Source organism: Apteryx rowi, unplaced genomic scaffold (assembly GCF_003343035.1).
Source record: "Apteryx rowi isolate R43461 unplaced genomic scaffold, aptRow1 scaffold_352, whole genome shotgun sequence".
Lineage (NCBI taxonomy): Eukaryota > Metazoa > Chordata > Aves > Apterygiformes > Apterygidae > Apteryx > Apteryx rowi.
The window spans coordinates 894,422-916,333 of NW_020449997.1; the positions used below are offsets into that span (position 1 = coordinate 894,422).

Sequence of the window (21,912 nt, forward strand, 5' to 3'; positions counted from 1 at the left end):
AATATAAGCACAGCCAGGTCTCCCAGTTGCTGGAAGTTAGACCTCTCTCACATAAGCATACACCCTGATCTCTTCAGTTGCTGACAGACAGACCTATGGCCTCTTCTGCAGTTGCTGGCACCTAGACCTTTCACCACACATGTATACGCACACCCCAGTGCCTCCAGTCACTAGCACTTAGACCTACAAGCCCCATGACCCATGGTCTCTCCAATTATTGACCCACAGACCTCTCCTGCATGCCAGGCCCTCTGGTTGCTGGCACACAGGCCTTAAGACCTGTGGTGTCATCTCCATTTGCTGGCCCCCGGACCTCTTTTGCACGCTGGTCTCTCCAGTCGCTGGCTCCATTTTCCCATGCTTGTTTCACCCCACTCTACCCTGATCCTCCTCTTTCCCCACCTTTAGCCCTTTCCCAAAACATAAGTTTTACATAAACGCACAAGACCTTTCTGATATCCCATAATAAGTTTCACAGTCCTGCCCCAAATATCCCATAATACTCATGATAATCGCATTTCCCCCTTATCAGCTACAATATGTAGTTCAGGCTGACCATCTTCAAGGCTATGCCTCAGTAGTTCCCTTAATGGCTGATTAGTCAGTGGCCAAAGAGTTCTGGTCTTCATTATTGCCTCTGTTATCACCTGGTCATTAATGTCTGTGTGTCTGTGCATTTAATTGATCACTTCCCTTGTTATTTCTTTTATACCAAATAGTCCTTAACCAAGTAACTTAATGAACCCAATGCTCTCCCGTTCCACATACTGTTATGTGAAAACTATTGCAGAACTCAAGGCTGGCAGATCCCCCTTGACTACAGACTGCAGTTCCCTGATATTAAAGGTCAAAACATCATGATAAGATGGCAAGCCTAGACTTCGCTGTGTTCATTGGAAGCCAGGATGTAATTTTATGTGTTTTCTTCATGTTCAGGTAGACTTAAAGCACAAAGCAGGCATGTCACACAACATATTTCCATCTTTCTCCATTGCATGCCTACACACAACAGTGTCAGACACTTCACTGGCTTTAGCAGAGTATTTTATCCAGATGGTGCTTTATTTTCCAGACTTTACAAACATTTAGCATGATGGCTGGGATAATGATAACAGGAAGAATAAAGATGTCGTTGTGGTTTTTCAGTGATGTCCACCTTGAGTTTTTGGTGCTTGTTTTCAGTATCTTCAGAAGGTTGTTTTACTCTAAATGGGGAAGAAAAAAAAAAAATCACATCCTGAGAGACAAGTGTGTGTGGAAGGGAAATATGTGTATAATGTGAGAGCATTACTTGGAAAGAAACCAAAATAATTTATTGGAAAGACATAAAGTAACAGTGCTAGGTGTGAGACAATGGGCAGACATACTGCACCTCAACAGAACATCACACACAGAATATTCGGACAAAATACAAAATGGCAGTGAGAGAGGAATGGAAGGCAGTTCCTTTTCAATTCACTTACAAAATTTCTCCTGTATCTTGTGAGTCCCTCTAAGTTATGTCATTCTTGCTCTTTCCAAGAATGACTTGGAAATCAGAGGATTTAAAGAAGAGTCTGGATGCCTGAGACTTTATGAAACTTCTTATCAAAAACTGCCAAAATATCTCTTACACTCACTACCTTCTGATTCAGACATCAGAATAGTTCTAACCTGCTGCCTTCCTTTACCTCTCCCTAGACCTTGGCTTTTATGGCTACTTTGTCCCTTGCAAAAAGAACGGCCATTGAACAGAGAAACTGTTTTTCAGATTTGCTTTTTGTTTGGGGTTTCGGGGTTTGATTTGTTTTGCTTTGTGGGTTTTTTATTTTTTTAACCACTATACAGTGATCCAGGTGTTTTAAGGTGCGAGCTTCAGTATAAAATGCAGTAATAGGTGAAATGCAAGTCCACTAAGCAAAAGACAGAGTCAGTTAAAAATTGAAAATCAGCACATTTACTCACACTCTCCCACTTAATGTGGGATGCCATCAGGGCAGATAGAGTGGTGGGGGCACATTTGAATGAACTGGCTTTTTGTTGTTTGCATTTAATAGAGTTTTTTAATTCCTAAGTTAGAGTCTCCAGACTTAAAAAAATCTCCAATTCCTCCAATTTACTTTTTACTGAATTTGACTGTTCCTAATGCAAGAAATCAGTGCTGTTGTTTGGGAGAAGGTTGTTTGTTTCTTTTTTTTTGCAAAAAGACTTTTAGAAAGTATCTATATCTTTGATGAAAGAGGCAAAATACTTACTTCTTCTAGAGTCAGGCTCTCCCTGTTTTCCTTTCCTTGGCTGTATTTCTTTTTAAGGCACACTACGCTTGTGATAGTGACAATAAGCATAACAACAAATACAGTTATGGTTGAAGAAACAGCTATTACAATATTTTCTTGAGCTGAGCCTTTCCTCTCACACTTTTCTCCCATGTACCACCAATCATCACCTGCTGGACATCTACAAAATAAAAGAACAAACATGTAGTGTCATCTAAAGGTTAAAGGAATGAAGAGGGCTAATTAAAAAATTGTTATCCCTGATGGACTGTTTCCATATTCTAAATCATCATGAAACTATCTTAAAATGGACTTCTATTTTAAAGTTGTCATGAGTGGCCTCCTCTCCTTACAGATATGCATCTGGATTTGCTACTTTCCCTTCAGCTTTCCCCTGTTCTACAGGTTGTCTATTCACAGGGACCCTTTGTGGGAAAACCCAGATACCAGCCTGATCCTTTTGATTGTTTAAGGCATAGCTGCAGCTGGTCTATAAAGCCACTGCCACAGAATGGTCATCTTCAGCTACCAATAGAGAGGCCTTGTAGATCACTCACTCCACTTATCTGCTTCCTTTTCCTTTAAGTTTATAGCACTTTTGTTGTTAGAAAACTCATTTCCTACTCCATGAAATTGATACTGTTACGAGGACTCCTATCACTGCAGTATTTGCTTGTAGTATTACCAATTCACCTTCTTATCCTGATGCAATTCTGCCTTTTGTCATGCTCAGCTTTTACACAATGTTCTATTTCCTTCACTCAGTCAATTTTAAAAAAGCCTTTATAGTGAGGAGTTGAATAAAATCCTAGTGGAATTGGTCCAGAAACTTTACACTGCTATTGTTATCCAATCAAGTCATATTTACCATCCTCTAGCAAACTTCATGCTTCTGATTCCTCTTTTTTTTTTTTTTTTTTTTTTTTTTTTTTTTTTTTTTTTTTTTTTTTTTTTTTTTTTTTTTTTTTTTTTTTTTTTTTTTTTAATTCTCAGCTCATCTTATGCAGCAATTAAACCTTGTGAGGTAAATGGGATGAAGACCACAGCCCAAACTCTCAAAGCATCCCTGACCAGATGGCAGCTGAACCAAAACTTATGTGGGAGAATTCCAACACCAACACCTACTTTGGAGCTGACAGTGATGCTGGATAGGGTGAAGGAATCAAGGCTTGGAGGTTGTTTAATCCTAAAAAGCATTATACAGTGAACATGTGATGGTCCCAATGATCTAACTGAAAAAACATATATGTGCAATGCAGCTGAGTTCTCACCTGTCTCTATCTTTTTTAACCCTGATTGTGCCTTATGTTATTGTTTTTCTATAGTTCCTGTCTACACCATTTATTCAAAACTATGTTCTCCACCCTGAAAATGAATCTATTTGCAGTGCACTGCAACATTATTGGCTATTGGGGGACTTTGTGTGATCAGGCTTAAACTGGGAGTTATGCATCATATCCCTTCTAGTCTTCCCAATAAGAAATCAGAGGGGAAATTGAGGTCACAACTTCTTAATGAAGGAAAGTAGGTCACATATGCACTAGCGCTTCAAAGAGTTCAGAGATGTTAGAAAATAACATTTTCTTTTCAAAACTTCGAAATCAAGCATAATGTTCTGCATGATATTGTTTTCTTCTTCTTCTTGGAACAGCTTCTTGACATTTTCACGACCCATTTCTGATGTGCTGCACAAGCCCCCTTACAGAATTGTTTTTAAAAGGTTTCTAAATGGGGAGATATAACACTTAATGAGTCATACTGCCTCTTGTTGTTCTCGGCCTTTAGACATTTGCCTCGCAGCACTCCCGCAGTCTACCTGCCTTGGCACAACTTCACAGTACATTGTTACTATCTTCAGCCTCAGACTTCATCTGAGAGCTGGAACAATACTAATCACCAGGTGGGTTATATAAGTGAATCCACAGAGAATTAAATAAAAGCTGTTATTCATTTTCTTCCAGGTCAAACAATCTTTTTAGTTCTCAGCCTTCATCGCTAGTTTCAAAGGCAAGCTACAACACTTTGGTAATTCATGGTCATAATTTGCACTACATGATATTTATGAACCAAATTCTGAACTAATGCCTTTGTTGACTTCCTGACTAAGAGATATTAAAAAGTATTTTCTACTGATATAAATGCCAATTTCTTTCATCTGCATTTATGCTTAACTCTTATATCCTTTAAATTTGGCTGTAGGGATTTCTAAGAAGTATAGTCCATTTTATAATATTAGACTAATACATTACTGAAAATAATAAGTATGTTTTAGATATAATTTATAGGTAAGTCAAGCAGAATACTTCAAAAGAGTCAAATGTCGAGTCTAGGAACTTCTGTGTTGCCCAGGCTGGTTGTAAGTTTAGTCTCTTGCAGTAGCAGTTGGAAATGTTTACCTTAATTAACTATAGTTTATCTTTCCTTTCATTAGGAACAAAGATTTATTCTAGTAAAGGCTTTCATTACTTGTCAACAAATTGTATTTGAGAGTGAATAAAGACAGTTACCTGCACACGGGTGTTTTATCTACAATAATGCAAATGCCGTCATTTTCACAAGGGTTGTCTGGACAGGAATCCAGAATATCTGTCTCTGGGGGTTCAGGCAGGATGACAGAGGTTGTTGTGACAGGTGTTGTGGTGGTGGTAGGTCTAGTGGTGGGCTTGGTGGTAGTGGTGGGCTTGGCGGTGGAGGCGGTGGACTTGGCGGTGGTGGCACTGGACTTGGCGGTGGAGGCGGTGGACTTGGTGGTGGAGGCGGTGGTGGAGGTAGGCCTGATAGTGTTGGCACTGGAAGTATTCATAACAAAGGTGGGTGAAACACTTGGCTGAGTTGACAGTAGATGTGATATATCTGCATGAGAAAAACAAAAAGATACAAAGTTTTCACTCTATGCTATTTTTTCTCTTATTCTAATGGTAAGTTCTAATAATAAAGAGAAAAAGAACCTGTGAATTATTCTAAATTGTCTTCATCTGGTATAATGAATAAATAACTAGCCTTTTTAACTTTCAGGAGCATGCTGTTTGTTGAAAATTGACTTTTACATTTTTCAGAAACAGACAATTTTATTCAAAATATTCTATTAAAAATATTTCATACAGGAGTAGCATCATACTATACAACTAGATTTTAACCTACACGTGACATTAATGGATTACACAGTAGATATACACATATTTAGGCAACACACAGATTTAAGAAAATGATTTGACTTTAGCAACATGAGTAGTCCCACTGACTCCCCAAAACTGTTCATATATGAGTACATCATGTGTATTTATATCTACAGCACTAGTGACTTAGTATGTCACACTGTATATTTATTGTGTTACAAACAACATCAGCTGCCTCAATGTTTTCATACCTTCTATTGTTAAAAGAATATAAACACCATCTTCTTTAATAAAGTTGCGGCTTCTAAGTCTCTGATGAGTTAAGAATGCACTTGTTCCACTTCCTGGACCTCTCATGAATGCAGTTCCATTGGGAAAATAAGCTGTTGATCCCACTTTGTCTGGTCTATCCCAAAAATAATTTGATGAGGAATCTGGAAAAAATGAACTGCATGTGAATGTGGGGCCGCTCGAGAGTTTTTTTCTTGAAAGGGTCCCACTTTTCTCGGATAATCTTTGCTACAGAGTAGAACTAAGGCTTCTCTCAACAACTAACTTTGCTTGCCTCTACTTATTTGCTCACGGATATTATGAATATGGAAAAGCAGATAAGTTATGTGAAAGCCAGGAATTAGGAGCAATGCTGAACCTGCCTATAATATTTGTAGATTTTTTGTCTGAGATTTCACARTGATGAGATGCACAAGCCAATTAACTACTTCTATGTCTGTATTTGGTCTGAAGTATCGAGAAAAGAGTTTGCTGAAGATGAGGTTATCAGAGCGCTAGCTGAAAAACTGTTGTATTTTTATTTCCTTTAAAGTGTAGTGGGCAAGAAGACGAATAGCACATGAATTATCTGTAAAATGTATTAACTCAGTGCTTCTCAAGAAAGAGCATCCTTTGGATGTAGACCAGAGGTACTTGAACAACCTGAAAGGTCACAGGTTGCTGATGTCCCCTCCATCAGTCCCAGTTCTGAATCTCAAAGCTGAGCCTGGTTGTCTATGAAAGTCTCTGACACACACAAGGAGAAGAAACTGCGTGTTCCAGTGTCTGTCCTGGTTAGAGAAGAGTCAGAAGGTTTCTCTCGGGAATCTTGGACTATCAGCAGTGTATGAATAAACAAGGGAGAAGGGGCAGAGAGCAAACACAATGCAAAGACCAGGGTATGAGGGAAGGAAAAGGGCTGAGCACTGTGTCCACAACAGCAGAGATCATAGGGAAAACATCAACCCTCTGTGGGGGATGTAACCTTTCACTTACAAGGGAGGCCATTTAGTCATGCTAGATTACCCACGCTTTGTTTTCGATTAGAGACTGTCACAGAAAAATTAATGTAAATCACAGGTTTTTTGTTTTGTTTTGTTTTTTTTAATAATACTGTGACTTAGACATTTTGGTGCCTTCCTTCCTCTGTTAATGTCACTGTCTGAAAGCCCAGGAAACTAATGCAGTGGTAGAGTCTGTTTCTTTTGGTAAAACCCTTATATCAGTGCACCAAGTGTTTTTGGCCTAAATCCAATCTTTATCCAGTGCTGAATATGGGGTTTTATTTTAATAATACAGAGACTCCTACCCTGTTCTCAGAGTCATATCTTTGCCTAAACTGCCTCCTTTCCATGTTATTGTGGACAATTGCTCCTTATCTTGTCACACCTTGAACAAATACAGATTATGTAATGTGAATCAGTACCTTGTCCATATGGAGATTAGTACTGACACTAGTGTTCCCTTTACCAGGAAGGAGGGAATTTGTTTAATGGCTACACTTTTATCTGATATCAACTGTGTATATTGTTAACTCAGTATTTTTCTTTTCAAGCCTTCTGGAAAACTTTCATTCTCATTACAGCATGTATAAATGCATCTTTACAGAGCACATGGAAGAAATTTTAGGAGTGGATGACCCACCTGTTCCTTATGCAGATCACCTCTGAAATCCCAGCTTAACCTACTTATTTGTTCAATTTTTTCTTGTCCGTAGACCAATTGTATTGTTACTGTGAGCAAATGTAACTCTCTGGAAGCTTAAAAAACTGTACTAATTTACACAAACAGAAAATTTGACTACTTATCTTTTTGCTGTGTTTTATATGTATTGGATATCACGTCTGTTTTTAACTAACCTAATAATTTTAGAGGATCTGTTGTTACACTTCTTTGGTTTGACATCCTTTGACGAATATCAGGATGCTGGTCCAGCAGAATCATGGTAGCTTGTAGCCATGCACAGGGCCATTGCAACTGATCATCGTTTGCTCCAGAAATCAAGTACAAGTAGATTGCCAAATTAAATGGGGTATCACTGGTACCATTTACATACAAGCCAACCTGAAAAGCATATCCTTCACTGGAGTAAAAAGGTGGACTGTATATTCTTCCTGCTGTCCCTACAGGACTTGTGTTGAGGAGATGCGTAAAATTTCTGATATGCCAGACATGGTGGGGACACTGTGTTTCTGACAAATTGATGTCATCAATAGAGAAGCCTCCGTTTGACAAGCCAGTTCCTCTTATGCCTTGAAACAGAACCCGGAATTTACTTGTGACGTTCAAAGAAACATGATGGAGCTGCCAGTAATCCACAGGTGAACCTGAAAGACAGGGGTTGGGATTTCCAAGTCAGCAGCGCAGTCAAATACTGTCCAGGTCTCCAGAGCCTATTCCAACGCTGTGTAGGAATTTCCCAGTTCCACTAGCACTGAGGTTCTGGAACATCTCCCTCTTAAATATTACTCTTGAGTTATTTAAAAGAGGTGATATTTCTTGAGACTTTTTCAATGCAAGATTGTATTTTTCACTTCTATTTTTCTACAGATTTAATACTTATGCCTAGCAGCTCTTTAATCTGAGTAAAAACAGTATTAATGGTTTTAAAGGCTGTTTTGTATTTTATATTTTTTAAAGAACATGGCATTAAATTAGTCCTAATGTTGTGATAATTAAACACACAAAGAAAAGATGGCTGTCACCTGTATAATTAAAAAGGAAAAAATTAAGAGCAAGATATATTCAAATAGCTGAATAACAACATATCTCAACAAGAAAAGCTGCAGAGGCTTCTGGGAGACTAGAACTACAAGATTTGTTCATTTTGCTCTCATATATTTAAATGGCTTGCTGGAAGTTTGCCTCTGCAGAAGCACTACTCACACATCAAATGATTAATGGTACTAAGTTCAATTAAAGCCAGTCACTTGCAAAATCTACTTCATGCAACATAACCTTAGTGCGAGTCTGATGCTGTATCCATAAGTGCCTGCACTAGGAAATTCCACTTGACTCCAGGAGCAGTTTGTACAAAAACAAAGACCTCTGGACAAGGGTCTTGTAAGGTAAATTAAAGTATGACATCCTTAGTAAATAATATGCACAGCAAAACAGTGCCTTTTGCTGTCTAGTTGATGTTCACCTGCATGGAAGACCATACAGGAAGACCATACAGGTCCATACGTTTTTGGAATAAACAATGCCAATCCCAAATACAGAATTCATGTWTAATGTTCCTAGCAATTCTAACCACAGTATGATGGATCTCAGATATGAGTCTTAATTTCTTGCTTTTTCTTCATTACTGTTGTTATAATTAGGAAGAAAAAAAATAAACTCAAAACCAAGAACTGAAGCATGCCACTATTTTCCATTTGGAAGGCTCAGACTAATCTGAAATCCACCTCTGCCCTTAGCAGCCCTGACACTTATATTAAGGATTCCTGATGGCACACAGGGATAAAGAAAGCATCAAGGTGAAGAAAAGAGGGAAAAGAAAAAAGACAAGAAAAAAAGGCATTAGTAGTAGCTGAACCTCAAGGGACAAAGGAGAGGCAGGACTTGATATCTATTTTGTAAAAGAACTTGTTCAGATCCTTATGTAGCCAGCAGATTGAATTAGTTGTAGCTGTAATGAAGACCAAGTAATAGGTAAGTATTTGAGAATGTAGTTTAATGATAAGGCACCTTTGGCAAATCTAGCTTAAAGAGCTCTTTTCTACTGACTGACCTCCACTGCTCATTCCATAAACCATAGGCTCCTAACTCACACAGGAACATGATATTCCTCAGGATCTAACTGAAATCTTGACATGTTGCCATGTATTTCAGTTAAGTCATTTCAAACATTGCCCCAAAAGTAAGCTGAGTTTTATTTACCTTTTTCAAACTGATATCTTAGGTAGCCCAGGGCACTTATACTTCTCATTTCTTTATTATTAGTGCCTTATTCATCATAATTTACTCTAACGACCAGCTACTTCTGTTGATATTGATACCAGCAATTCTCGAACAGTTAAAATGACTGCTCATGGAACTCCAACTATTTTAGCGAGAGAACTATCTCGATAATGCAAGAGTGTGTAATTTGTGGCAATTTATTATATTAGAGGAAAATGACTGACTGAGGATCCATCAAGCATAATCTCACCAAGGGAGAATCAATTGTATAGTTAGAGAAGAAGTCAAAGAATAAAACTAGGAGATGAGTCACTTTGCTATAACATTTTTCCCCAGTACTTTGAAAAGGATATTGAGTACACATTAAACAAGAATGCAATTTTAATCCGTACCTCTTATCTCTTCAATGAGTCTCAAAGTACCATTGGGATGGGCTGAAGTGTACTCCCTGACCCAGACATGCAGCTGGTCACTTTCGTGCCCACTGTTGTAGAAATAGAACTGCAAGCACTGAAAGCCTCTTTTGGGATACAGAATTCGGCTCTCCAGGGCAGCTGTGCTTCCCTCTCTTACAGCGCTGGTGTTGAAATGCATGAAGTAGCCAGAATCTGTCAAAAGTACAGGAGAAATAAGTGATGGGGGAGAGAGAAAATAAAATTTTCCTTGCGCACCTGTATTACTTAGCACTATATTGAATTAATGCTAGAGGACATAGTCAGGTTGGGGTCCCAATAAGCTGGACCTTGTACAAATCCAGTCTTTCAGGTTGAGGACTGTTACCCGCTTGCATTCTTCAGAGGCAGAATTTTTCTCCTTGGAACGAATTTTCTTCGTTTGGTTGTCTCTAGCAATTTGTACTCAAAAACATGGACTCTCCAGTTTAACTCTTTACCCGGTACCAGTAACTTATAGTTGACATTCACTCTGGAGGACTGGTTTAGGCTCCCGAATTCATGAAGTTTTCTTTGATGAGTTCAGAAATAATTGGCTTTATTTCCAATTAATTGTTCACCTGGGCCCTGATAACATATACAATCTCTAAATACCAATCCTTTCCAAAGACTTACTGAGCAATTATTCAAAAATAAATGTCTTGTTATAGCAACAGTCTTTCTGGTGCAGCTGTACCATAGGTTAGAACATTTTATGTTCCTGTGATGGTGTTACACTAAGACCAGAAAACAGACCAAAAGAGATAAGAACATTCAATCTTCCTAAATAAGCAGAAAATAGAATGTGTCACATGATATCCCTAAGTATGTTTATGTTGCTTAGTTAAAAAATTAACTGTAACTTGTCAACAAATAAACTGAGAACAAGGCCGAGATCAAAATCAACTCACATGCCTTTGCAGAAAATACTTCCCAGAGAGATAAGAACAGTCTTTTCTCATACCTTTGCATTCTCCCATATTGGTATGATCAATATTTGGCCCAGCAGGAACCTGAGACAAACGCTGCCAATCACTATTATCATCTGAACTTTGAATCATACCACATATATTTTCAAGTTCAAAACTGCATGTGTCCATGAAGCTTAGGGAGGAGGCTAGAACAATAAAAAAAAAAAAAAAAAAGGTTGTGAATCCCTGTTACATAACATACTTTCTAATTCTAGGCATCCAAAGCCAAGAGCAGTGAGAGACTAAGAAATACAAACACACAAAATGATCAGTGGTTTCCAATACCATCAACATATACAGGTATAAGGCCCAACAACTCATTGCCTTTGGCCCCTAACATTGAAGCTAATAAGATGTGGTCAGGGCCATACTGGGGCACTTAGCAAGCACAGAAGGGTGCCAGCTAATTATCATATCACATCTTTAACTTATAAAAGGAACGCCAATAACAGCCCCAACCCACCAGCCATCACAGAGCCAAAGGGTCTGAGGACTTCCCATTCGCTCCTCTACTTTCTTCAAGTTAGTCCACACCTGGCCACAGATTTTGACAGTTTCCCTAATTCCTCAGCTGGAGTGCTTATTTTGAAATACAGTGGAGCAGCACCTGTTTCACTGCAATACGCAAGCCTTGATTTTCAAAAGCTTATTTGAAAAAAACATTTGACAAAATTTGAGACCAGTGACTATCTCAGCTCATTTTGAAGATCTCTCTTCCATATAACCAGGAAGAAATTAACTGAAGGAAGACCATGCAGTTGAGTAGTAAATGGCAAGTACATTGAAAGGGAAAATCCTGTATAAAATGTTTTCTCTGTCTAAAGCTGACTCTGGATGTGTAAGAGAAGCTACAGTCCAGGTTTATCTCTGTTCTTAGATTTGTCTCCCATGGTACCATGTTTGAGCTCTGTGTAACAGCAAACATGATTTGAAAACAGCTACATTAATAAAATGCTTCATGGTTATTGCTTTTCAAACTATGTCTAAAATATTGTGGCAGGTTTAAAGATTTCATTGCACTATAAAAAGGGCCTTGAGTATCACAAAAATCAACCTCAATGGCATGCCACATGTACCACTTGCACTACAGTACAGGGAAGTGCTTAAGTATGAACTGCTGCCAAATCAGTTGTACTGTTGAGATATTTTGTACTGTCCTCATAGAAAGTTAACCTTACAACCTCTAGAGGACTGTTATCATAAGTGTTGTATAACTGATATCATTCAAGATATACTGTTTATATGATTCTGCAAAAACCAAGTATGTGCTCAGCTTGGCTTTCACGGTTATAATGGACGAGGAGAAAAACAGCTTGAACGTCAGTCAGCCTCGCACAAGCAAGATGGTAAGCAAAAATAGAATTACTAGATGAAAGAACTCTTTGAAATCAAAATACACTTTAATTTCTACTTCAATTAAAAAGTGCCCATTGTTATCTAATGTCTAATGATGAACTGAATGACAAAAGCAAGACAAAAGCAAGGCCCAATAGTATAGAGTGTATTTCTTAGATTAATTGACGAGATAGGGAAAGGTGGCACTGAGGGGGTTTTTGAACTCCAGCTGCACCAAAAGCCATATAATTTCTAGGCATTTAGTGAAAGGCCGGACTTTACTTAAAAAAAAAAACAGTGACCATTTTGGAAGATAATACATGGGAGATGAATGTTGCACCCTGACTTCTAATGGCTGAGGAGTATCTCATAGCCAGTTCTACTAAATAATATGCTAGAAGGGGAAAATATGCTGAAATTACCTTTTTCACTATGAACTGAAAGACAATCCTGAAGAAGATATCAGTACAGATCTGAAGTTTTACTCAAATTCATATGCTGTGGGTTTTTTTCAATTTAAAAACTAAGTTTCCAATTTTTAATGTCAATTCCCAACCATACACGTTTTTAGCAGGAATTCAGCTTAACCTTAAATCTTGTTCAGCAATAAAAGTAATCTTAAGGAGACTTTTTCATTCCTTTGGGAGGACATCTACCATCCAAATCATGTTTGGTGTTCTCAGTCTTTCCTTTAAATTGAAAGGGTCAGTTTAGCAACCAGGTGAGTCAGGGTGAAACCTGTGAAGTCTTCCTTGGCACTTGGGCAAATCTTGGGTGATCTGGAGATCATTTATGGCTCTGGGAATATTGCACACATCATACTAAGCCAAGGAACAGACTGGGGAACTGCCGAAAGCCTGATTGCACTGAAGGTGGTGGGAGTTTTGTCACTAATTTCAACATGGCTGGGAGGGGACTAATTTCAACACCAGGGGGAATGTGACTAAGGTTTAAGAATAAAAGTAAAATTTAATGAAGTATTAATAGAATGCATGAGAATGATGAAAGCATGTAAGAATAATGGAGAGGAAGAAGAACCCCATCCACTGTTACAGGCACCCTTAGCTTTAGACAGTTTTATAAGACCTAACTGATTGTATGTCAAGTGCTGCAAGCTAGGAATGCATATAAGTGTGTCTTCAGCTTAGACTTACACAAACAGAAATATTCTTGTCAGAATCACACACACACACACACACAAAATGCATTGGTTTAATAAACCAGTAGGATTTTTAATTAATATATCTGTAGAATGAGGTTTAAAATATAATTGTAAAACATTACTTGCTGCTTGGTATGCTGAGGTAATGAAATAAAAGTTTCATCTGAATGCCAGAGCACATTTGATGATACAGTCACAACTACAGAAGTACAATCCCATTTGGTAACAGAGTTATCTGTATTTCTATGTCTCTTATTTTCATTCAACTTTCTAAAATAAAACTCACAAGAGCAAAATAATTCTTTTGACCACCGTTGTAAGAAACTGGGTTTGAAACTAAAACCAGATTTTAAAAAGTTCATGTTTTTTTCAGAGAAACGTCCATAATCTGTTTGAATGAACACACACTGTCTCACAGACTGAATGAGAACTGAGTAGATATAACAGCCACACAAAAATATTCATTTCTGTACAGTGTCTGAAGCAACAGCTGGGGAATAATGGGTGGGGGGAGAGGAAGCTTGTGCAGAAGCATGCATTTTAAACAGCCACCCAAAGGATGAACAAAAATCAGTTGCTGAGTGAAGTTGGTTTTTAACTAAAGGTCAAATAAAATTGCATGGAAAACCCTGCTACACAGCCATGTTTCTGCATGAGGGCTATGTTATTTCTAGCTGTACCATTATTTCTGGTGTTTTTAACACAATTCACTTCTCCGAATATGTTAACATCTCTTTTACTTGTGCCTGGGTGAGTCCAGCATGATGTATGTATCACCCTCATTTCTTTCAAATACCAGAAGCAGAGAAATTAAAAGAAACGGAGAAACTCACAGCAGTTGTATAGCTGATTCAATTTCTGGAGATCATAATCGCTGAAATCCATGCGCTGTCCAATTACGTCAATGAAGTCTGGTATGTTAGTTATGATGGTTGGTTCAGTCCCATTCCTGAATGCAGTTTTGCTATAGTGCATCACAGAAGTATAGTCATAGGGAACATTCAGGGAGTCTGATGTTTTATCATCGTATTTATTAAAATTATGTTCTTTACCTAAAAAGGAGAATTCTTTATTGCCCAAGATGACCACCTCTTTACATACAGGCTTTAAATGACAGAGAATCCATCAGATTCACAAGTATATTTTTGTAATCGTTTGCTTGTACTTACTCCATAAAACTATTCTATTTTTTTCAGATTTATTTAGCTGCTTCTTTCAGCCATTGGAACCTGACATAACTTCTAGTGAATGGAAGAAAGCTTTTTTGCTATCAGAAATCTTTCCCCCATGAAGCTACTCATAAACTTTGATAAGTTTTTGTTTATCTCCTCTTTTTGAAACAAAATAGATGAAACTTGCCTAGACTTCTTATTCGTGTTACTCTTCTCTGTTTTCAGCTTACTAACATATCTTCTTGGGTACAGATACTCAAAAGAGTAGGCATACTGTTTCAGTACTCTAGTTAATACAGTTTGCAACTGCAGTAATGCCTCTCTAACTTTGTTTTTACACTGCCTGACAGACACAGAGGATCACAAAAAGCTGAAGAAACAGTTATCAAAAACAGCCCTGAGGAACCCTGTGCAAACTATCACGCTTGTGTGAAATACCCTAATACTTAAATTCAAAAGCTGCATTGCCCAAGTAACTGCCTGTGTGATAGAGACCCTGAAAGGGCAACTCCACTCTGCATTGTGCTTAGAGGCAGGGCAGAAAGAGAAAGATCAGCTCTTTCTTTGGAGATTTTCCACTGGCTTTGGTTGCACTGGCTTTTTCAGGGTGGGATTTTTTTGTTCATTTTTATTACTTTTATTTTGTAAAAAGCTCCCACTGTAAAACTGCTTTTAGAGTATCCATTTAAAGAAATGACATTATTCTGTTCTGTTGTTCCACTGTACAACATTTAGCATAATGGGACTCAGATCTCCAGTTAGGCATCTGGGAATGGCCATGATACAAATAATAACAACAGCCACAAAAAAATAAGGCTTTCTGTCCCAAACAGATGTCACTTGGTATTTAATTTATTTACGTGCTTTGTTGTGAAAAATAAGTCAAGGTGAGAGAATATTCTAACTGCTGAAGTTTGGCTGAAATTGGCTCCACAGCTACAACACATGTAACAGCGTGAAAGGAAAGCAAGGGGAATGACTTACCAGACTGAATTCTGTCCCACACTATTGACACATAATCGTCCCGGTCGGACCGTGACTGCTCGTGCCAGAATCCCAGTGCATGCAGGAACTCGTGCTGAATCGTCCCAATTCTGTCACAGTTGGCTCCAATTGAGAGCTGCTGCAGCCCCTGTTGGCGGTTTCCTATTGAGGACCAGCAACTAATATTGAAATATAATGAAAGACAGATCCGTGAAATACATACCATCCCCATATGAACTCCAGAATCCATCTATTTGATAGGTATACTTCTAATTTGAGTGTTAAAGCTATGTTTTGCTACAGAGAGCACTTCTTCATTGATCTGTTCCTTACTGGATCTTTTCCTCTCGTGTGTAATGCTGTTTTGATGAATAAGCAGTTCCTCAGCTCTCACTTTTAATGGGTTTTCTTTAGTAGAAAAACGTTGAACTACTTGTGACAGAAATAACTGATGAGGATTTTCATTGATACCCTGTTAAACATCAAAGACTATGGGAACATGATTTAAGGCAATCAAATGACTGTGAATTAACTAATTGCTGCTCTTCAACTGCGCCGCAATAACTGCCTGGGAGCACACTGAAACTATCCCTATTTTAAGGTAAACAATGTCAGCATAAATTCTCATCTCTGCCATTGTGTCTCTCTATATTGTTTGGCCTTTTGTTTAGTGACTGTTTGGGACAAACAAAGTACTCTTTTGAGTGACTATGTTTACTTTGTGGATGGTTGGCTTTCCATAAGTTCTTTTCTTTCTAGATATTCGTGAGTTGTGCTAGAGCACTTGTTGACCACTCACTTGAAAGGAAATGGAAAACCACAGCTATGCTGAAAGTTTTTATTAAAGAATAATATTCAGTGAGCTATCTGCACAGACCAATAAAATGGCACCCCATGTTCACAAACTAGCAGGCACAGAGAGTTACACTTAAACTGATATTTTATACAGCAAGTAAATCAACACCTACTCAATGAAGTCTATAAAATTAATCAGGCACAAAATATCCCTTAGGATTTGCAATCCTATCACCGCAGAAGTTTAAAAAATAAGCACACCAGGCACTTTAGAGCCCTGTAACTTAGTGCAACATATTCCACAGTATTTCTCTTGCCACAAAGCCACATGGGCCTTAACTATTGATTATTCATTAAAATCACAGCATGTGGTCTGGAAGAGAACACATTTGGCACCTATAATTTCCCTGGCTTTCCTTGAACAAGGACTCATATCGATTATTCAGCTCTTTCTGGTTGTGCAACCATAGAAAGAGTCTGTTAGAGTTCTGAGTTCACTTCATAACAAAGTCCTTGTGTCTGGCTTCACAGTTGTTGTGCAGAGCACAGGACAGCCACAAGGACATCCAGGACACTTGGCAAAATTAGCATCCAGATGACGGGGGGATGCAGCTTCCCCTTGCCTTCCGTCTACCAAATGCTTATGACACCATCTTTCTGCAACTGCAGAGGGAGTAAATGCATGTTCTGTGCGGCTCAGCACCGAGAATAAAACTGTGTAAGTGGGAGATGGCACTGCAAAACACTGGACACCTGGAACCACATGTTAGCAATGTCTTTAGGAGGGGGGAAGAGACAAGAAAAAAGTCCCAGTTTCTCCAAGCATGTTGGAGCCACATCTCCTCAGATTCAATGTTTTCCACATTGGTAATTGCTCTACCAGACCTTACTGAAGCAGGGAATAGTACCTGCTCTGGTAAACCTCACCAGCCTTCTTTTTGGAAAACAAACTGAAAGCATATAAATGCTATCAGTAGTGCTGATACTGTCTAGAAATCCCCCTCCCTAAGAGCCACCTGTTATTTCAGGCACTTTTTCTTATGCTGATATCCTGCAAGTAAATAACTTCCCAAAGCATGAGAGCACAAACATTTTGATCCACCAGCACGGAGCTGGTTAGCCAGGGATCTGTATCAACCCACCTCCATACGGACTCCCTTAGCCATGTACCACAGTGACAAAGAGCTGGAGTGACCTCCCAGGAGAGCTCCATGAAAATCTGACTTCCCTTTTGGAAATACTAGAGACAGGGTTGATTTCCCCCTGGTCTGCCAACCATACAATTCTACCTTGCCATGCTAGTTTTCCTGCTCTTCATGTGAAGAGAAGGGAGAAATGGCACACTCATTGCAGTTTCCCAAACAGTCCTGTGTGCTTTGCAGGCACCTGCCACATCTGATGATCTTGCCACTTCTGTAATCCAAATCATCCCTCATATATATTGCTTAGCCCACACGCTGGAGTCAAGAAAAGGTCTTTAAATAGATCCATGGTCTAACCTCTGCTGCAAATGCATAGAGCTGAAGAGAAGGCTGAAGCAAAAGGCTGAGTGTAATGGTGGGTAAACAGAATTTCTGACTCTTTGGGTTATTTAGGAAAGATATGCTCTCTCACTGTTAACAAATGTAGAAGACTGATAATCTGTACAGTGCTAGAAAACCTCACACAATCTCTACTTGCCTAGCACAATAAATACATATATCTGTAAACACAATACAGGCAGTAGCCAAGACTTGGCACATTTTAGATAAACAATGTGGGCAGGGAAAGGGCTTTTTCTTTGCACTGGGCTGATGACACTGTGTATATGTATCAGAGCCTGCACACTTACTTTTACACAGGACAGTCAACACAACAAAATTGCAGCTGTTCTCTTTTGTGGCTGACTTCTTTTGAATTCAAAAGGACAACCCAGACAAGGACTTTACGACCAACTACAAATCTTTGACATGGAGTTTATCCACCTCCCTGTGTATGTTTTATAGATGCTGGCAAAGCTCAAAAAGGCAAAGAGGATTTATTGACTTTTTGTTGGTGTGATAAAACTTTATGAATCTGGCTGGTGTCTCTGGGAGCTTTGTGCTTCTGTATGCACTATACCCTCTGGACTGGGTTTTTTAGTCTGCCGGTATAGGAGACATAGTTGAAAAAAAAAAATTGGGTAGGTCAGAGTGGAAACTGGTTGGTTTACCCCAGTTCACTTTGTCACGTTATATCAGAACATAGGAACGGAGGGCAGGGAAAGGCCATTAGTGCGGGGTCGGTTCTGAAAATTCCTTTGTACAGTCCAAAAACAGCCCACTGAAACCGGCCAGCCACTTTGGGGAGACTGTGGAGAGTAGCTCCAGTCTTCTAAAAAATGCTGCTGACCATTAACAGTTGTACTGATATGTCAGCTAAGATAACAGAAACATATCAGTGCAAGCAACACACTAGGCAGTGAAGGCAAGGTGTTACCCAGCTGGAATGACCTGTGCTCTTGATCACCATGACCCACCTATTTCTAATGGAGACACAAAACAAAATATTGTGTAGAGGCCTCTTAWTTAGCATAGGCTACATGTAGTTGTTTTTCAGATACAATTTCTAGTAAATTCAGCGGATATTTTTGCGTGACTATGGACTCCAGAATTTAGCCTTGTATGAGTTTTCCATTCAGCTCAAAGAGCCAAGAGAGATTTTAGCATGGGAAATACAGTGCTCTGTTAGTCTCCACATTCACAGCTTTCAGGGTTGCATTTCAATGTCATGTGCACATCACAAAGAGCAGAATATACGGAGAGCCAGAAACTGAAGAAATTTTGAAGCAATTATCCACTACAAATACCTCAGAACAAGCTAAAGGGAAAGGGGAACATTTCTATTATTCAACAATCATCTTCCATTTATGGATGCAGTCCTGCTTATAGGAGTAAATGATTTCGACAAGTAAATTTCCTTACCAGGCCATCAAGATTTCTTTGATCTCCTTTTCTAACATGAAAGAAATGGTTCAGCATAGAGTGGAGAGTATATTTGTTCTTGATGCACTGTTTTGACAGAAATTGTCCTAGAGAGGGAAGCAGCTGGTGCAATTTTGACTTCATTACTAAAATGGTATTTGATAAGACTTCAGGTGGAATAACATAATAATTCATCCAAAGAGGTAAATAAACTGAACCCCCTGTAAAATGTCTCAGTGTTGGGCAGCATTTAGAAATATTATTATATCTCAGTGCTGACGTGACATTGTTTAAATGCAATTCTATTTGTTACAGTTAAACAAGTTCATTGTCCCTTAGTTAAAACCACCACATTCCTGCTATAGGAAATTATTTTCTAAAAATAAGGTATATTTAGAATGACCATGTGAAAGTGACATTCCATATAGCCAAAGGTCAGGCAGAAAAATAATTGGTTTATTTCAGATATTTTTACTATGCTAAGAAAATTAACCCTTTAAGGACTTTATTATATCTTATATTTAAAAACAAATATCAGCAAGTAGTAGTTAATTACTACCAAGATAATATCTGATTTGGAAGCTACTACAATTCCCCGTTTATAATTTTACATTTTGATGTGTCCATTTTTGCTTTTTTTTTAAATCAGACACATGGGTTAAGAGCAAATACTGGCCATGAAAATAGTCTGTAGCCAAATAGGATGAGAGTTATTTTACATTACTCCTCTTACCCACTTCCTTTGAACACAGATATATAGTTCTTCTCTCCTTCCCAAGGTTTGAAGTCAATACAGGTTTTTAGTCGATACTGTTCAAATGCCTTGAGGATGAGTCCCTTAGCATTCATTTCTGCAAAGCAAACAGTGTTCTTGTCAATACTGAGCCAATAGGTTTGTGTTATTACCACTATGGAGCAAGTCCTAAGGGTAGGTCTTGCTCCAGCAATCTTTAATTAAAATAAGTAGGCTTTTTGCTAGATTAAGACTCGGGTAGGTACCTAAAAATCATAAATTAGGCTGCTGTGATGTTTTATCTTTCTTTTGTTTTATTTCAATGTTTTGGTACTTATGTGTAAAATATGACTTTATGAGCATATAATACATGATAGTGCATGAGTCTTACTTCTGTAAATGCTCTCATTTACTTTACTGAGATTTATCTGAGCAACCATTAAATAAACAGTGAATGAAGACATCAGATTTTACCTGGTGCAACCTGCAAGTTACAAATCTCTTACAGGACCTCTTCAGGCCTTGAACTGCTAATTCCTGGGTTATCTCCTCTAAGAAACTAGCTTAGTTTCAACCCCTTCAAAGGTTTAGCTCCTAGACTCACCTGAGCTGTAGCAATGGCAGGGTAAGAGGCACCTGTGAAAGGTGCGACTCCAGCACCGACCCTAAAATGATACACCCTGTTTTTGTGTACCCAGAGCTAATCCTCTGTGCGAAATGCCCTGCTGTAGACTTAGAGCATGGCAGTGGGGAGAGGAAAGGATGCCATACTATCTCAGGATTTTACAAACCTGTATTTAACACTTCAATTGAAATGACATATAGACATTGTTAAGGGCAAATACTGTACCCAGGCTGTCTTCGAGGACATAGGGAATAGTGTGGGGCCACCGGTACTGGTCGCCAATGATGGAGTTTCGTTCCTGCATCTGAAAAAGAAAATAAGTATGCAGTCCTCGGTAAAAAGTGATATAGGATCAGGGAATAAAATAGCTTAACAGCGCTAACCTGCAAAGCATGCATTATGTCTCTTACAAATCCATAAGATATATAACAACTCAAAGAGTTCAAAAACTCTGGTAGATCACTTAGAGATCTAAGGCTTGGGTTTGAAATGCCTTCACTCCCTACTACCAGAGCTTCCAATTTCTGCAGCACTTTCTCCGTGTAGATTACCTAAATTTTGATGGATGGGTGAGAAGAGTTTCAGTTTCTATAGGAGGCATTAAAATCTAAAGCATTAAAATGTGCATAGATATTAATAATTTTGCAACTTTTCATACATGCAAGGACGTGTCCTGTGTCCTTAACAAGTGCTTTCCTTGCCATTGATATGTCCAAGCAGAAGCAGTCCACCAGAAGGGAGTGTAAAACACTATTGACTTTCAGGGGAACAAGATGAAACTGCTTTTTTGTATTTCTACTAGGAATCGTTGAGATATAGTTTGTTATGTGAATATTTTATTTTATTGAGTAAATAGGGGTACTGGACAGGTGCTCTAAAATGTGATATAATTTACAGATTTAATTTTCCTTTGGCTTTAGTGAACCTATTTACATAATGAAGAAGTTTTTGCAGCACTCTTCTGTAAATTTAACTGGCTGATAATAAATATTGTTCAGATAAATTAAGAAACTTCTGTATAAACCTGTCTAGATGTGATCAATGCTGCTGAATCTCTTAAAAGTACAAACATAAAAGCCACAGTAAAGGAAACAAGAAGTTAATAATATCGATCTAATGGCTGAGCTGATCTTACTCTGAATAATGTTTCTGCAAATGTACCTGACTCCTTCATTATCTATGGCATTTTGTAGAAATCCATCCCCAAACATTTTCAGT

The 21,912-nt window shown here is 38.4% G+C and overlaps 1 protein-coding gene across 1 annotated transcript; it reads right to left on the reverse strand.

Annotated features, from left to right (window-relative positions):
• Positions 1 to 1,064: 1,064 nt before the first annotated feature.
• On the reverse strand, positions 1,065 to 21,868 carry MEP1B (meprin A subunit beta). The gene is made up of 12 exons (XM_026072832.1): positions 21,830 to 21,868; positions 20,920 to 20,998; positions 20,070 to 20,135; positions 15,600 to 15,761; positions 14,277 to 14,495; positions 10,940 to 11,092; positions 9,937 to 10,152; positions 7,501 to 7,968; positions 5,623 to 5,805; positions 4,763 to 5,108; positions 2,235 to 2,436; positions 1,065 to 1,205 (listed from the first exon to the last, which is right to left on the reverse strand). The coding sequence occupies exons 1-12, from the start codon at positions 21,866 to 21,868 to the stop codon at positions 1,188 to 1,190; spliced, it is 2,151 nt and encodes a 716-aa protein (XP_025928617.1). The 3' UTR covers positions 1,065 to 1,187.
• Between the last annotated feature and the right edge of the window lie 44 nt (positions 21,869 to 21,912).

Bases quoted from the DNA above. Each gene is read 5' to 3' on its own strand.
- MEP1B (XM_026072832.1), bottom strand. From the start codon at position 21,868: ATGAAGGAGTCAGGTACATTTGCAGAAACATTATTCAGA. The intron at 20,136-20,919 runs GTACAGTATTTG...GTATCGACTAAA, and splicing joins TGTCCTCGAAGACAGCCTGG to AACCTGTATTGACTTCAAAC. The intron at 11,093-14,276 runs GTGAGTTTCTCC...TTATTGTTCTAG, and splicing joins GAATCAGCTATACAACTGCT to CCTCCTCCCTAAGCTTCATG.